This window comes from Pipistrellus hanaki (genome assembly GCF_964339955.1).
Source record: "Pipistrellus hanaki genome assembly, chromosome: 12".
NCBI lineage: Eukaryota > Metazoa > Chordata > Mammalia > Chiroptera > Vespertilionidae > Pipistrellus > Pipistrellus hanaki.
In genome coordinates this window covers 39,068,320-39,085,860 of record NC_140514.1, presented here as the reverse complement: position 1 = coordinate 39,085,860, position 17,541 = coordinate 39,068,320, and the positions used below count along the sequence as shown (strand labels likewise).

General features: G+C 50.9%; 1 protein-coding gene across 8 annotated transcripts in view; it reads left to right on the top strand.

The window, feature by feature from the left end:
* Nucleotides 1-14,518, top strand: part of EXOC6B (exocyst complex component 6B) — a 470,364-nt gene extending 455,846 nt beyond the window's left edge. For all 8 annotated transcript variants that reach the window (XM_084901284.1, XM_084901290.1, XM_084901283.1 and 5 more), the window contains 3 exons: nucleotides 6,726-6,838; nucleotides 11,334-11,775; nucleotides 11,815-14,518. In XM_084901284.1, coding sequence (XP_084757410.1) covers nucleotides 6,726-6,838; nucleotides 11,334-11,460 — 240 coding nt within the window. In that variant the 3' untranslated portion in view covers nucleotides 11,461-11,775; nucleotides 11,815-14,518. The remainder of the gene's footprint in view (nucleotides 1-6,725; nucleotides 6,839-11,333; nucleotides 11,776-11,814) is intronic.
* The last annotated feature ends 3,023 nt before the right edge of the window (nucleotides 14,519-17,541 follow it).

The following is a 17,541-nucleotide window of genomic DNA, read 5'->3' as shown; positions in this document are numbered from 1 at the left end:
ATTCACAATAGTGGATACAAATCATATTTTAAATAGAGTGATAATTTCAAATTTGGAGCATGGCTTTATCATATCTGGTTAACTCTTTGTTTTTACTTTATAACGTGGGCAACAAAGAGCTTGCACATCGTACTCAAAGGTGTGAACACTCAAAACATCATTTTCTTGACTTTTGCCTATATTTACATTGTTCAGTCCATGGTATCTTTGCAGGGTGCTTTTATAATAAACCACTTACTCATTTTGGCCAAAAATGGGGCGGGGGGCGGGGAGGTTAGTTAAAAATTCAACAATATAGTTTCTAACCTAGGAACCTTTAACAAATCACAATATGCTGAAAGAAAATGAACACTGCCCCACCGCTCTGACCTCCTTCGACCACATCTGTGGCCACACCTACCTGCCTTCCCCACCCACCTGGAGCAGCTCAGTCAACCCTAGCAGAGGCCTCCCTGCACCTTCCCCTTGAACCTGTATGCACAGCAGGGCTGTTACCACCCAGGGTGATAATAGCTTTTCCTCTGGCCCCTGCAGCAGGATAGATGCTGTCATCATTGTGCACATCCATGTGCAATGGCCTCCCAGAAGCCTCTGACACAAAGGATTGCTTGGAGTTGGCATTTTTTTACTTGGAAATCTTCACACTCCTGTGTGTCTGTCAATCCCACCCCCCCCACCCCCCCACCCCCCGCCAGCCCCCTTTCCCCATACCAGCTGATACAATGGGAGAGTCTTAAGCCTCCTGTCCTTCTCTTTACCAAGGTAGTTTCAGAGGTGAAGAGTTTAGGTAGCAAACCTATAAACCCACATTTATGAGGCAAATAAATATTTCTCAGAGTGACGTTCAGGGGAAGCTGCTGATGTGCCCTTGGTCTCCCATCAAGAGCCTACGGAAGCCTCCGCCCACAGGGCAGCTGAGCAGGAGGGAGAGCCGCTAACTAACTGCACAGCCACCACTGTCCCTTCCTTGCCCCCCACGCAGCCGAGAGCAAAAGAAGAGGTCGGGCCTATCTGGGAGGCTCAAGAGCCAGCCTACTGAGGGGTTGTGGTTGCAGAACTTATTTTTCATTTTAACGTATAGAGATCCAAAGGAACTGGGAACCGGTCCCCAGCCCTGCCCCGGAGCCTGTGGAAAACCCGGAGGCCTATCAGCGTGCTGTGAATCCCGAGATACCTCCGCACTTCCTCTCTCCCGGCTCCCATTACCACGGTGTAGTTTGTAGCTGGCTAGTGGGAAACCCAGTGTCTGTGAGTTCACCAAAAAATACAATAAATTCGCCCAAGCAATTGAGAGCACAGTAGATTTGTCTAAAAATTGGGTCTAAGGGGGTGGTTTTTAAGGGAGACTTATGTCACCTGCTACACAGTTCCTTACCAGACAGCCCAGGTCTCCAGAGCTATTTGGGGCTCTCACACCACTGGGACTTTCCTTCCTCACCCTCTCATGCCTGTCAGTGTCCTCTCCTCTCTTTAGAGTCGCCCTCAAGAAAAAGACTAACAGACTCCTTCCCCTTCTGTCCTACCCTGGGAGTCTTACAAGCAAGGTATTTCCCCAAACACATGTGATGCCGCATGTGAAAATAATGACTTTTTTGCCACCTCCTTATAATTAGAAGGGTCTCCCTTTAAGCTATTTTTTTTTTCCTTTCTTAATTTATTTAGTAGATATTAGACATCTTACATCTAAGAGAGTTTCAAAGCACACCGCCCTCCCTGGCCTGGATGGAGAGGCAGACTTTTTCTGTAAAAGAAGTGGATAGTGAACACTTCATGTTTTTCAGGCCATATGGCCTCCGTCTTTACTAAACTCAGCTGTTAGAGCACATAAGCAATCCTAAATCATGTTCACCAGCGAGCATGGCTGTGCTCCAATAAAACTTTATTTACAAAGACAAGTGGTGGCTGTAGTTTTTCATCCCATAGTCTCAAAGAAAGCAGATAGCAACCTTGATGTACATAAGTAGAGAAACGTCCAGGCTGAAATTCAGCCTCCTTAGCTTAGTATGTGAGGCCATTGACCACTTGCTCATTGTCTTGGTTATTCCTAGAGTAACCGCCACCTCCCTGGCTCAGGTTTGGATGTCCTTCCTTTGAACTTTCTTCGCACCCTGTTAGAGTACTCACATCATTCTGTACCGTTATTTACCAGCCTGAGTTCCCCAAGATCAGAGAGTCTCATTCATCCTTTCACATGCCCGGAAGAGCTCAATGCATCGCTGGCACTCAGTTTAAGTTTGTGAAAATAATCCCAGCTTTCTACTTCCTCCTGTGTTTGCCTGTGTCAGGAGCGCTCCTGGGGAGATGTGGAAGGCAGGAATGAGTGGCCCCGACAAGGAGTTGGAGGAGATCTTGGTCAATAAGCACAAATGAGTCATCAGCCAATTCTGTGTTTCTAGTGAACTTTTCACAACCATGCTCTTATCTGCCCTCAGCTGTTGACAGCTATTGTGATGCCACATCTGAGCAAGAAAAGTGGATTTGGTTTCTCTGCGGTCACCCTGTCAGTCCCGGGTCCACCAGCCTCAGGCTCTTTTTTGTGGTGCCTGTGCCTCAGTTTTCATGAAAAGTTGCTTTATAATGATGTGATCTGTTTCATCCTGTCGAAGGCGGGGCAGAAGAAACTCTCCTGGCTCAGTGTTCTGTGAATCGCTGTCCTCTTTACCCGGCACTTTGCATAGTAGCCACGTTCTAAAGAGGCAGCACGTTTAGAGCTTCGTCAGTTAGATGATATGCGAAGTGCACCAGAGGAGCGTGAGAGTCTAACCTGTTGATCATGGAATTATCCCGGGATGTATATAAAGTCCAAATTCATATGTTCATAGATCAAGTTTACTTCAAGGACACACCTACAGTGTGTCTGTTCAAGGAAAAAAACAAAAAACAAAAAAACATGCAAAGAAAATAACCTCTGGGGAATCTTTGCAGGCATGAGGGAGGGTGGGGGTGTCTTTTTAAAAAAATTATCTTTATTTTTGAAAGTATTATAAATGTCCCCAACTGACTGCCTCCACTCCCACCCCCTTCTCAGGCCTTCACCACACTATTGTCTGTGTCCATGCATTATACATATCTATAATAATAAAAGCATAAAATTCTAATTAAACCGGACATCCTTCCTTCTGGACAAAGCTGCAACAGGCCGTGGCCGCAGTGGGGGCCAGGGCCAAGGCCCCTGCACAAATTTCATGCATTGGGCCTCTAGTATGCATATAAGCTCTTTCTTTTTTGTGATAGCAAAAAAGAAAGACTGTTCAGAATTTACCTGGCCTCGGGCAAACACCTAGAGACCAAATCAATGATGATTTTTCAAAAATAAACAGCTATGGCGCATTGGGGAGTATAAGCCATTGAGCCAGCTCTACCACTTGTCTGCTTTGTGTTCCAGCAAGTTGCTTATGCTATCTGGATCTTGTCCTCCCCATCCCCCACCTTCATGAAACCAAAATTATAATTGAGTACTATTAAACCAAGGGAATGTTCTTCAGTAACAATGAAATATAGTAGAAGTAGAAACAGCTTTAGAACTGCCAAAGCCCTAATTAAAATCTTATAGATAAAAGTTATAGAGGAGCCAAACTGGTTTGGCTCAGTGGTAGAGCATCGGCCTTCGGACTGAAAGGTCCCAGGTTTGATTCCGGTCAGGGGCATGTACATTCGTTGCGGGCACATCCCCAGTAGGGGGTGTGCAAGAGGCAGCTGGTCGATGTTTCTCTCTCATCGACGTTTCTAGCTCTCTATCTCTCTCCCTTCCTCTCTGTAAAAAATCAATAAAATATATATTTTTTAAAAATTATAGAGGAGGCAAAAAAAGAAAAAGATTCTATCATAGAAAGTTTGCTTAGTATAACCTGATTCAAAATGTCTTACCTTGTCCTATCCTTTCCCACTGCAACACGTTTTTGTATAATAGCCAATAATCATATCATTTACAATTTTTATTATCCTATATAGCTTATAAGGTATCACATTAATTACTGCATTCGGTTAATTCTCCTGTTCTGATAAATACTGCAAGCAGATGCTTCTGTGTTTGAGGGCAACGCATCATTAGTGACTGGTGGAATCATTGAATAAAGTGACACATTTATTCTCGTGTCCTACTCTCTAAATAGCTAATACTCTCCTGTTCCGCCAGCTTAATGATCAAATGCCCCAAAACATAATGTCTTGTCTGTGCCTTGAAAATGACTTGTCTGGTTTATAAAAAGAGCACTTGTACGAGTAAATCAAAAATAGGATCACTAATGCGCAATTAGCATCTAGGGAGTGAGTTCTAAGATATACCAGGGAGTGAAAAAAGCAAAGTGCAAGAGAGTATCTAGAGTGTGCCCCACTTCAGGAGAGAAAGGAGAGGCAGGAAATGCACACGGATCTTCCCACTGGTACAAAGGAAACAAAAGAGGGTAAACCAGAAACTAGACTGGTTACCTGCAGAGGTGGAGAGGAAAGGGGTAGAAAGGAGTGGGGAGGATAGAACAGGTTAGCTGGGATGAGGAGGGAATGACACTTCTGAGTATATTTTTTATACAGCTCTGACTTATTCCCAAAAATAAATAAATTAATTAAAATCAGTTAGCATGTGGGAGGAATCCAAAATGGAACAGAAGTAATGAAAAAATGGTGAGGGAGAAAGAACTAGCCCAAGTAGTTTAAAAATCAGTTCTTTTTACTGGAAAGCTTGAAGACATAAAGAACATTCAAGTCCTAGTATTCCAGGTAGTCAGTTTGTTTCTCATAGGGGCATAGATTAACAATTCTGAAACTATTTTATTGTAGAATTAAACAAATACAGTTGACCCTCGAACAACGTGGAGATTAGGGATGCCAGCCACCCATACAGTTGAAAATCCACATATAACTTTTGATTCCCCCGAAACTTAGTTGTTCCTCAATATCCATGCTAGATTGGTTCCAAGATCCCAGATAGGTACCAAAAATCATGGATTCTCAAAATGCCATATGTCAGGGAACACAGTCAGCCCTCCACATATGTAGACTCCTAGCTGCAGATTGAAAACAGTACAGGTTTTTATTGAAAAACCTGTGTGTAAGTGGACCCATCCAATTCAAACCTATGTTGTACAAGGGTGAACTGTAAGTACAATATATTATAGGCCATGGGGGTCAGGTTTCTCACTGTCACAGAAAGAAGTGATAAATTAAGGAAGATGGAAGGCTAGAGTGAACCCCAGGGTGTTAGACTGAAAGCAGAGACATCAAGTATGAACTCATAATTTCAATTTACTCATGCAAATAGATACGGAGATAAACATAGATGCTAAAACCCATTCTCCAATTAAAGGAGCCTGAGCTCTTTAGAGAAGTGACAGATTCCAGAGCTGGGTCTGGGAAGGTACAAGACGAGCTTGGAACATCTTATAGTACCAGAATGTAAGCAAGTGTCAAAAAAGAATAGGGACAGGTCGAAAATACATAGGCAAGCAATCTGAAGGAGTCCCTAATGGCCAAGGCTGGAACAAATTGAACAACAAAGTAAACAGTTAGTGCATGAGGTTATAATCCATGAAATAAAATAAATATCCATGAGATCACACTGATATAAATAAATGGAGGGGAACGGGCAGCACTTTTTCCTACCAAAGAATTCCAATTAATAACTACAGAGAAACGAGAGAAGCCGTCAAACACTGCAGTAAATATTGTTGCATGCAGGATCCACCAAACTTTGAGGAGAAACTGGATATATGCATAGTCTCAAAGTATATCTTTCACAAGAAAAGTATTAATTACAAAGGTACAAATAGTAACGTTGCAGTGAAGAGACTCATCAGCCACCACCTTACCCAAGTGGTCAATGTCAATATCACTAATAATGAGATACAGGGACAGCACGTACACCTGAGATGATGCAGTAAGAAGGGCCCAATATCACTTCTGTAGTAATTTTACAAAAAAAATGCATAACCTCAATGTTGACATTTTGTGTTGGGTAATTGCTCGGTGTAGGGCTGACCTGAGCATCAGAGGGTGTTCACCACCATCCCTGGCTTCTACCCACTAGATGCCAGGAGTGTCACCATCCCAACCTTGTTACAATCAAAATGCCTCCAAATTTGCCAGATGTCCACTGGGAGGCAAGATCTCCCCCGGTTCAGAACTGATGCCTCAGTCTAACCATGAGAAAATATTGGGCAGACCCAAGTTGAGGGACTTTCTACAATAATAAGTAACCAACAGTAAACATATGTATGTGTCTCTAGCCACTGTGTAATGGGTAAAGTCAATGCAGAAAGTCGTGACTCTGGTATTTGAATCCAGACCTTTCAACCTAAAGCTCATGCAACTGCATGTGTGACCGCATATGTGACACTGGGCTCCATCCACCTTTGTTTATTCGTTGCTGAATTCTGAGCTTCTAGAATCGTGCTTGGCACGTGGAAGACCTTTGATAAGTATTTGTTAAGTGAATGAGTTAGAGCTAATTGTTATAGTCCTGAGTTTTGATTCAGTGCAGTTGTTTCTGTACTGGCCTGCCTCTGAGCTCTGGCTGCCTGCACCCCTACAGGGCTCACAGCAGAGGGCTGACTTCTAATGATTACTCGTTAAAGTTCTGTTGCATTATAGTTTGTAGCCATTCTTTCTCTTACTACCTTTTTGTTTTTCAAATATACTGGTAGCTGGTAGTGAAGGATGCTGAGGATTTCTGAGGGGTTTGTCTCGTCTGTCTGATTAATCCTCGGGGTGGGGATTTGGGTGTTTTACAGCTTTTGGATCTCTTCATCCAGTGGGATTGGTCAACCTACCTTGCCGACTATGGTCAGCCCAATTGCAAGTACCTCCGTGTAAACCCAGTGACAGCTTTGACCCTGCTCGAGAAGTGAGTACCCAGGCCAGTGGTCTGTGTGGGGCAGTAGGGAGAGAGGCATGGGGGTGGGGGTGGTCAGTTCCTGAACAAGACAGCAGAGAGGCCGTGTCCCTGAAGGTGCCATAGGTGCTGTCAGTAGTCTCCATCATTAGATTTGACAGGCCAGTCTTCTTGTAGCCTCTTAATTCTTGAAACCCACAAATGAGGCCAAGTACAGTCAGTTGGACTCTGACTACTTAGAGCTTCATGGGGTGACATGTCTTTAACTAGAGATGACAAGAGAGGAAAGGAAGATGCCTTAGTTTGGGGCTCATGCCAGCCTGGTAAACAGAGTGTGATGATGGATAGAACAGCCCCATAGAACAGTGGTCTCTCCAACTCCAGCCAAGAAACTCTTGGGCCTACTGAAACCTTCACTAGAACTGACTCACTCCCCACTGCTCCCTAACAGATTGAGCTTTATTGCGCTGACTGTCCCAAGGAAGCTACGTGGGAAAAGGTATCTAATTCTTGCCTGACGTAGTCACTAGTTGACAAAGGTTGCTACCCCTGAGATTGAGTTAGCCAGTTCTAGAACATTGCATGGCTAACCATCGTATCACCCACGTGCTGGGATCCCCTATGCATTGCAGCCTGGCTCTGACATTTGTTAACCTCATTGAGAGCTGGCTGGCCAGAGAGGAAGACCCATGTAGAAGGGAAGCTTTCTCTTGTCTTCAAGCTAGTGAACCCAGCTTGTAGAAGCCTCTTAGAAGAGTATCCTACATTTAGGCAATGTGGCAGGTCTATGTATATGGCCAGTCAAGCAAGTCTCAAATCCTGGGAAGGCAAGGGCCAGAGTCTAGGAGGTCAGAATGGAGCCTTAAGCAAGAGGGACTAGGTGTCTCCTTCCCACTATGCAGTGTGATTGGAATGTCCAAGGGGAGGAGCTGGGGGATGGGCAAGAGCAGGATGCAGAGGTATGTGTTTGGAGCCAAGGAACTAGAAGCCCAGAGTGCAGCTTTGTCCAGACCAAGACAGAGACTGATACTCCATTTTAACCTTTTTCCCTTGGTTCTCTCCTTCAATGACCTTCCTCCCTAGGATATCTAGAGAGTAAGTATATTATTCACTTGGGCCTTTCGCATCACTTTGAGGCAAGTCCTTCTGGTTTCCTCATTGACACTAATGATGACACTAAAATCCCTGCCTTGTGAGTTGTCCCCACCCTGACATACTAATCTACTGAACCAGCCTGGTGCCAACTGGCTGGCTGCCTCCTCTCCCCCTGGTCCTGAGCGTGACCCTTGGCTTACCAGTTCCTTTAGGGCTGGAAGTGGAGGCAGGAATGTTCCCCATCAGTGCCAGGTAAAGGGCTCTTCCCACTCAGCTTCCTGATACACGCAATACTCCTGCTGGTGCAGGGCCTGAAATGCAGCCCCGCCAGAGGGAACTCCTCCGCAGCCTCCCTGCCTCCTGCTGATGAGGCCCATGGCTTTAAGACCTGGAACCACATCTCCCTCCCACAGAGGACTCATTATTAGAGGCAAGACAGAAATCTCAGTGCCCAGCTAAGATGGGGGGATGTTTTGGCTCTCGAGTTGGTGCTTAGATGTCATATTTGTTATATGTCCACCCTTGACCTAGGACCTTCCAGCCAATGACCCAGAAGTACTGGCCCCTCCACTTCCTGTGGACCAGCCATAGGGTGAAATAACCTGCCTCTCTGAAGCATCCTGAAGGCCCAGTCAGTCACCCAGGCATGTGCTTAGCCCAAGCCATCAGCGGGGTTTAAAAGCTTCCTTCCAAGCATAGTTGAGCCAAAGGCCACCCTAAAACCTGTATTTCCCAGCCTCATAGGAATCATCCCTTTTCCTGGCTTGTTCCTGCCTTCCCCACCACCAGCTCTCCCAGAGCTTGACTCTCGCCCTCGTCCTGGCCCTTCTTAATGGGGGTGGAGGGGCCTGGCAGGACCCAGAGACCTGGGAGGGCATGCAGGAAGGAGAAGGTGCTCCTGGGTCACCGAGCGGTGGCTGTAGAAAGCGGGTCGGAATCTGGTCTTGCGGAAGGGCAGGGAGAGGGTTCTCTCTGGTATCTGAGCATTCTACAGACAAACCAGCAGCTGCCGCCAGCCCTAGGGGCCCCTGAGTTTATCTGTCCAGTCATCCCAGGCCTAATGATCAAGGAAACTAGCCCCTGAGTCTCAGAGACTCCCCTTTACTCTCCTACCCACTCGGGAGCTTCCCGTGGGAGCCGACAGCCAGCTTCAGCTGCTGGTCTCTGGGCGGTGTGAGGAGTCCTAAAGCGAATGATGACATAGGACGTAGATGAAATGTTCTGTAAACCAGGAAGTGGTTTTCTTCCTTTCCTCTTTCTCTTTGTTTTGTGTTGTCCTGTTTAGATTCATAGCATAATTTACAAATGAAAAGGATTCCTTCTCTGGGACAAAGAATCTCAAACCAGGCCAGGTCCACAGACATGACAGGCGTTATGTGGGAAGGACCAAGGACCAAGGACCAAGTCCTCGTGGCCTTGAGGACTCTTGTGCTTTCTTTTCAACCTAAACCTCCGAGCCTGTTACCTCTCCTTCCCCCTCCACACACAGGCCTCCTTAGGCAGGTGGCTGTGCCAAACGTGCACTGTTCTCAGCGTGCTGCTGTGTGATCCCAGCCTGGAGGCCCCCAGGCTCAGATCAGAGAGAGGAGTCTCACTGACAGTCAGAGCCGTGGCGCTCATCAGAACCTCTTACACTCAGATATGTGTCCCGTGGCATCTCTGGCCTCTGATCTGCCCCTCACACAGGGTGCCCCCAGAGAACAGCGGGCAGCCTTGGCCACAGGAGTGTGCCTGGGGGGGCTTACTCCCGCTGCTGGGTTTCTTCCCTCCCCTCCCCATCCTCTCTAGGGGTGTCGAACTCAATCAGAGAAGGGGCCAAAATCTAAAATCCAGCCTAAACCGCGGGCTGAATGGTTTACTGAACAGTCATAAACTGACAATGTCATAAACTGACAGCGGAGTGCAGTGATGACAGCGCGGTGTGGGCCACATTGCAAAGGCCTGGCGGGCTGGATTTGGCCCGCGGGCCGTGTGTTTGACACATGTGCACCTGTCCCCTTGCAGCGCAGGGAGCTGCGAGATCAGGGAGCAGATGACGGAGAAGCCCAGCCTCCCCTCCCCCAGGGAGAAAGTGGTCTGGGCAGTGTTCGCAAGTCTCTGGACTAGAACTCGCTGAGGGCTAGAAGTCTGGTGTGCAGAGGCTGGGGCCAAAGTTAAGTTACCAACAGATGCCAGGGGGGATGCATGGGCCCTCTGCAGGGAACAGCAGACTCCTGGCCTCTGTTGCAGTAGTGTAGTCAGACTTGGAGGATGCTGTGGCTGCCTCAGCCTGCCCTTGACTTTCTATATCCATGCTCCCCAATGGCGTCTCTCCGCTGATCAGAGCTGTCCATGGTCTGTGCTTGAGGAATGTGCTAGGAGCGTGCTCTGGACCGTTGGTAGAAAGCTCTCCATAGGTCAGAGGCCTGAGGACCTAGACAGCCATTGAGAACTCGGGCTTCTCTTGCCAAAAGCCCTGGTTTATCAAGTGCGAGAACAGGGCTCATCTGTTTCCTTAGCACCAGGCTCTCTGCCACCTCCCGCCTCTGGGTCCTCACTCTGAGGCAGAGGAAAAGAGAGAATAGGTCCAGCCCTCAATCTTGTTAGGCCTGGAGTAGAGCAGCCAGCTGTAGTGAGGGTTAGAGTTACACGGTGTTATCCTCCTTTCTCCTGGAACTGCTGGCTGAGAGCATGCTTCTGCTTTCTTTACCTTTCAAATGCCAGCTCTGAGGTCCCAGCAGGCGTGAGACGGCTTCAGCGGTGATAAGCAGGTCCTAGATCAGCGTTTTTCAACCGCTGTTCCGTGGCACACTAGTGTGCCGCGAGATGTTGCCTGGTGTGCCGTAGGTGCAGACAAGACAAGAATTTTATAATTTTTCACTATTTTGTTTACTTAATATTTCATAATAAAGTAATTATAAAATACTTTCTTTGTGTTTATTTGATTCCTATTCAAGAGAATTACTTTATATATAGTCAATATAGGCACAGAGTTAAATTTTTTAACATTTTCTAATGGTGGTGTGCCTCGTGATTTTTTTCATGAAACAAGTGTGCCTTTGCCCAAAAAAGGTTGAAAAACACTGTCCTAGATATTCCGTGAGAGCTCTTGGCCTCATGGCTATGGCGTGTCCCAGGTTCCTCCCCACAACAGGTGTATGCCTGGGGGTGGAAGGGGATGGAGCAGGGAGGGTGAGGAGGGGTTAGCCATGGGGGTTAGCCCTCCACAGGTGACTCCTGACTGACTCTGGAGGAGGGTGAATTAGAGAAGCAGCTTCCTGAGTAACAGACAAGGATAAGCCTGGCCAAGGGGATGCTCTGGACTAAAAGGCTGGGTGACAGTTAGGGATCGCTGCTCCATCCTACCTTGCCAGCTCCCCTTCCACCACGGTCCCCTCCAACACTAGCTCTCTTTCTCTCCTTCTCTGTTCAGGATGAAGGACACGAGCCGCAAGAACAACATGTTCGCACAGTTTCGTAAAAACGAGCGGGACAAGCAGAAGCTGATTGACACCGTGGCCAGGCAGCTCCGCGGGCTCATCAGCAGCCACCACTTGTGAAGGCGGCCCCGCAGTCCGGGCTGGGGCCCGGCTGGCCCTGCCCTTGTGCATTCTTCTTCAGAGAGAGAAATGTATTTTTTTAATAACCTATGTACAGTATTCGCATAACCTTTCCCTATAGTAACGGAGGCACAAGAGGAAGCCAGCCTGTGAGAGGTTGTGGGGCTGGGGCTGGGGGAGTCTGTGCCGCACACTCTGTGTCATCACAGAGATGTGGTGCCATCAGTCCCGGACAATGAACACCTTTCGCCGTGGCTCTGGCGCTTAGGTCTGGGCCTTTCACTACACAGACACAGTGGGTACCTGGCAGTGGAGGTGCCACTACACAGACACAGTGGGTACCTGGCAGTGGAGGTGCAGTGAGCAGGCGAAAGGGTGATTCAGTACATCCTGTTCACCCCGGGTACCCCGGTCACCCCAGGTGGGGCCGATGCAAGGCAAGGGCCTGTGGCTGTCTAGCGCGGGGAAGGCCACACGGTCCTGGGGCGCCTCTCCTCCGTCCACCGACTCTCACTTGCCGGTGACAAGCATGGCAGGTGGCAAGGTGACCGCTTTCCCCCGGTCCCCCGCGGAGAGCAGATCCTTTAGCCTGGCCCTGGCCCGATGCTTCTGCTGCTAGTTCTTCTGTGACAGGATGGAGCAGGGGTGGTCCCTGGACCCCGTGGCTCACTGTAGGGGCCCCAGCCCCTTCCCCATTCATCTCATGTTCTTCTTTCAGGGTGCAGGTCACCAGTTACCCTCCCAGAGTCCCAGACTGGCCTCCCCGCAGTGCCATCAGGGGAGGTCACACTCCAGAAGTCTGAAAATGGCCCTTACTTGACCCTTAGGTAAAACCTGAAGATGACTTGAGATGGTTCCTTTGTGTTTTAAAATCAGCTTTCTGGCCACCATCTTTAAATGAAACATCACCGTGCGGGCAGCCACTAGCGATGGAGCCACTGTCTGTCACCATGAAGGAGTGTCTCCTGGCTAGTGGTTTGCTGCCTCTGGCCCTGCCATCCCTCCCTCAGTCATATCCTGGGTACAAAGCTCTTGCTGTCACCCAAGGCTCCCGTCCCCTTCCAAGGTCCCCACAGCCATCTGTTGGCCTTGTCTGAGAAACACTGTCTATGGCCCTACCCCCAAAACTCGGGAGTGAGCTCAGAGAACCGCCCCCACCAGCTCGGAGACTGCCCGCTGTCCGCGATGCTCCCGAGGCTTATGCAGGGGCTGTGCTGTGAGGCCACTCAGAGGCACCTGCACTTTCAGACACTTCAGGAAGTTGCCACTGGGGCTCCTGGCAGGTGTATAATTGCGCATCACAAACAATTATAAGTGAGCCACACAGGTATTTCCGGCCCGGGCTAAGGGAGGAGGCACTCACCTGTTCCCTCAAACCGGATCCTTCACCTCTGCCAGCCGCTGAGCTGCTTCTGAGAGGGCAGTGCTGCCTTTGTCATTCCCCACCCCCGACCCCTCCCTCCCTCATCACAACTGGAAAAGCACACAGGGAAGAGAATGTGCAGGGACATGCAGCCTCCTCCACCGGAGGGACAGGCTGCTCTGTGCTGGCTCTGCAGGTGCCTCCGGAGGCTCCTTCTGGGCTGGGCTGGTGGGCCAGGGTCTCTGGATGAGGGTCAAGGAGGAGTGCTGCCCCTAGAACTTCAAGAACCTCAAAGGCCAAGGAAAGGCAGGGGCCCGACAGAATGACACCCAAGCTGCCATCTCCCAAACCATGGATTTTATTGAAAAGGCCAGAAATGGCGACACTCATCTGAGTCCTGTTTGTTAAAAGGGGCCCAAATGCCCTCCTTCCCTATCCTCAGCTTTCAGCACAATCCCTGAGCTTGGAGCACCGAGACTGAGGTGGGAATGGGGCGGACCTTAAGCGCACCCATGTTTGACTTTTTGTCAGCATTGCTGGTCTGGTGTCAGGCCTGCCCCCGGGAAGGACTGTGCTGGAGAGGAAAGCCGGGCGGGGAGAGAGGGTTGTCCTGCCCTTTGCTCACAGCCGTTCCTCCAAGGAAAAGCCTGTCCAAGCTCCAGGTGACCCCGCGGGAGCTCTCCTCTCTCCCAGTCCGCTCAGTCTGGGCGGTCTGTAGACACACTGCTCCTGGGCACAGGAAGGTGAGATCAGGGGCCAGCGATGCCCACGTTGTCTGCGTTGGTGAAGCAGGATTTTCTACTTCTGTCTGGAGGCCTCTCACTGGGCCAGCCCGTGGGAGGAAGACCGGTGCCCAAGCCCCTCAGACTCCTGAGCTCTGGCCTCAGATGCCCGGAGGCGCACAAGCGCCTGGAGCCTCAACAAGAGGCGAGAACAAGGGTGGCTGGAGCCCACCAGCCTCCTAGTTGGCACAAACCTTTGGCCAAGTTCGTGGGGGAGCTAGGTTCATGTTTCTGAAAGGACCGTCTGGCTTGGGACCCTGCGTGTTTCAGTAGTAACGGGGACCTTGCGCAGTTTTCACGTTTGGAGGAAAGTCTCTCTGAGTGGATTGTGGGGAAAGCAGGACCTGGAAGCTGTAACCGGCAGAATCCTGTTGCCAAAGGGAATGCAAAGCTTCCGGAGAGGCTCCTGGCCTCAGCCCGCCTCGCTGCCCTGCGCACCTGGCTCTGCTTGCTCAGCACGTCCAGACCCAGGGCCCGCTGTCCCCGAGATTGGCATCGGCCGTGACCTTACTCTACGGCCCCTGAGCACACACCTGGGCCCGCTGCAGACTCCCTTAGTGCCCTCCTCCCGGGCTCTGCTCCTGGCCGCTTAGTTGCCTCTTTTCCTTTTTTCTTTTTCTTTTCTTTTTTTTTTTTTTTTGCCTAAATTCACAATTCCTTTTCACTCATATGTTGGAAATGGCCTTTTTATTTTGCACAAATAGTTGCACATTTACTGCAGAAATTTAGGAGAGTCCATTTTTTAACCCTAAAGGGAACTTTTTAAAAACTCACTAGGAAAGCTACTGATGCAGATGGGCCTCCCGGTCACTGGAGAACCTCCTGTGTGTAAAAGAGCATGTCATTCCTCCGGTACATTCTCCTCTTTTACCCACTATTAAAGGAGAAAGCCTTGTGCCCGTTTCAGAAGCCACATGCTGTCTCCTGGTGTTTGTTTCCCGCCGTCTTTGCACAAGCGCCCTCGGTTGGAGGCAGACGTTGCACCAGGGACCAGAGCAGACTAAGGAGCCCTGGAAACACCGTACTGCTGGTCAGGGTTTCCTGTCTGCACGTTCACACTGGCGGTGGCATCAGGAGGAACGGCCTTTGAAAGGCCTTAGATATATGGGGAGCACCGGGCGAGGCAGTGTGGTCCAAAGTGTTTTGGATACCAGGCCCCGTCGTGGGAAGGTTCCCGATCAAAGCAGTGATGGTGAACAAAGCCTGGTGGGGAGGGGGTGGGGGGAAGGGGGGTGGAGGGAGTCTGTTCTAGCGTTCAGGAGGGGAGAGGAGCAGGCCGCCTGGCCTGCTGTAGAGACAGTCTGGTCAGGGAAGACAGCTCAGAGGAAGCAGATGCTAGTTAGCTGGGCCTCGAAGGAATGGAATTCAAACATTAGCTAAGCCACGGGAGCATTTTAGGTGCAGACACATTAGAGTGAAAAGTCGGCGTGAGCCAGGTCTGTGCTCAGAGGCCGGTGAGGAACCCGGTGGGCACACCTGACGCCGCGGTGAGTGCGGATGGAAGGGGCACAGCAGCGCCCAGCCTGCCTGTGCCCTCGGCGGGCGTGAAGCCATGGGAATAGGAGGGAAGAGTCTGGATATTACAACCGGGCTTTGATGCCTGAGACGAGCTTCAGTCCCGCTGCACCACTCAGGGCCGGACGGCCTTCAGCACCTCCCAACCCACTGATCCTTGTCGGTGAGAGAACGGTCATCCCTAATGTCGGGGCTGTTGTGAATGTGAATGAGCTTGGATGGCCAAAGCACCTAGTCATACTAGCCCCTGTATTTAAGGCCTTTCCCTCGCTCCCCTCCAATTCCGTAACTTAACCTATGGCTGAGCATCGGACAGAAGCATCCAGAGCTCTGCCTTCCGGCTCTTCTCCCCCCCACTCCCCTCCCCCCACCAAGCACAGGGCTAATAGGAGTGAGGCCCCTCGAGCGCCTGTAGGTGAAACGGGTACAAGCCCTTCACATGAGCCACCAGCTGCCTGGCTCAGACTCCAGCCCCACCTTCCGGAGGAATCTGCTCCTCAACGCCACCTGGAACCTCCTTTGCTCCCATGTTGGTGCCAAAACTTATACCTCCTAGAAACCGAGAGTTCTTAGCCAACATGAACCCTTAGAATGTGTGTGCATGTGTGTGTACGTGTGTGTTTACATCCACCCATTTTTCTGGCTAGAAGGTGCATCAATGTCTAAGAAAGATTCAAGTTAAAATACTGAGTGTAACCAAATCTCCGGAAATGTGTGTCTCCGGTGAGGGGCCGCCAGGGCTCTGAGCAGCCGCCTCCTCCTTCTGTCCTGGTGACTGATGCAGGAGCATCTTCAGGACCTGGAGCTCCGGCACCGGCCTCCTCCAGGAGCCCCCATGCGACCCCAGGTCCTACCAGAAGCCAGTGCAGCCATCATTCCCAGCTTTCTCTCCCGAGAGAGAGAGATACCGAGGGGGAGCTGGGGGGAGCATGAGGCCCTGCACTTCTGAGGATACGGACACTCCCAGCTGGTGGGGGAGACTGCAGACAAGAGGGTCCAGCACAGGGGCTTGGGGTTGTCAAAGCCACAGCGAACCCGACTGGCGCCAAAGCTTCTGAGCACTGCCTGGTGCAAAGTCTGGCCCAAGGCCTTGTCCACAGAGGGCCTTACCACCTGGGGGTGCTCTGCGGGGCGGAGTGGGGGGGGGGGGACCCAACCAGGGACTGCCGGATGTGCCGGATGTGCCGCAGCCACCGCTCGCCCCTTTCTCACGGCCAGGCTTATCTGCTCACCAGGCAGATGGGTGGGGAATGGAGGCAGATAAGAGGAGGCAGGAGACAAAGTGCCAGACCCTTTCCCCAAAGGCCCCAGTTTTGAGTTTAATGGGGCGGTGTTTGCCGGAATGAGAGAGGCTCGGAGACCCGAGGGACCGGCGGACAAAGCCTGGAGGAAGTGGAAGGAGGAGGAGGAGGGCAGTGGGCCTGGGCATTGTGTGGGAGAGCTGCCCCTCTATCTGTTTCAATCGCCGGTGGGGTTAGGGTTACCCTGCTCTGGGGGCCCAGCTGCTCGGTGGGGTCGGTGGCGTCAGCCGTTGTGATGGTAATGGGGGCCTCCCCCAGGGGCGCCTTCAATGCCCAGCCCCACATGGACCCCACAGTGGACCACAGCGCTGTCCCCTTGGGCGGGGCAGGAGGTGGCCCGGAATGGACGCAGGACAGCAGCCCCCTCCAGTCTGAACCCCTGCTCAGTGCACCTCCCAAACCCACGCTCTGACCTTCCTCTCTCCGAAGCTCAGAAAGGGAATGGAATCTGCACATTGAGACGCCTTTCTGGCCCTAAACAATCCTTCCATTCTCTAGGCTCAATGATGGGTCTCTTTCCTCCCGTAAATAGGTCTCGTAATCTTCAACTCTTACCTCTGCTTCTGAGGTAATTAACTGGGTCTCCCTCTTGTTCTCCTCACACACTCCGCTCTCGGTTACAGGCTCAGGTTCGGCGGGATGGCTGGCTTTTCTTTCTGTTCCATGAAGTGCTTATTTTTAAAGCGGATGGAGTAAGGCCCTCCCCGGTGAACCCCTTCTCCAGAGAAGCCTGCTGGGGAAACCCCACTTCCCAGGGCACAGCAAGGGGCCCCTGGCTGCCCAGCGAGAGGCCTCCAGCGCCCATCTGAGCAGCCATGGCCCAGGCTGTAAGGAAGGTTCCAGGAACGGAATGCTCAGTGAGACCCTCAGGAGCCATGTGGAGAGTAACGTGGGGATCTGGACGCTGGAGACAGAGGGAGGCACAGATGAGCATCGGAGGAAGGTCAAAGGTTCAAAGGTCCCGCCACCACAACCCCAGGGGGAGGAGGAACAGCAGGGCCTCGGGTGCAAGGCAGCAGGAGGGCCTCTAGGTTGGAGGGTGGAGATGAAGACAGGGCGGCTGGTGAGGAGGCAACTTCGGGGCGGGTCTGCATCCGGCAGCTGCACCCAGAGAGACTGG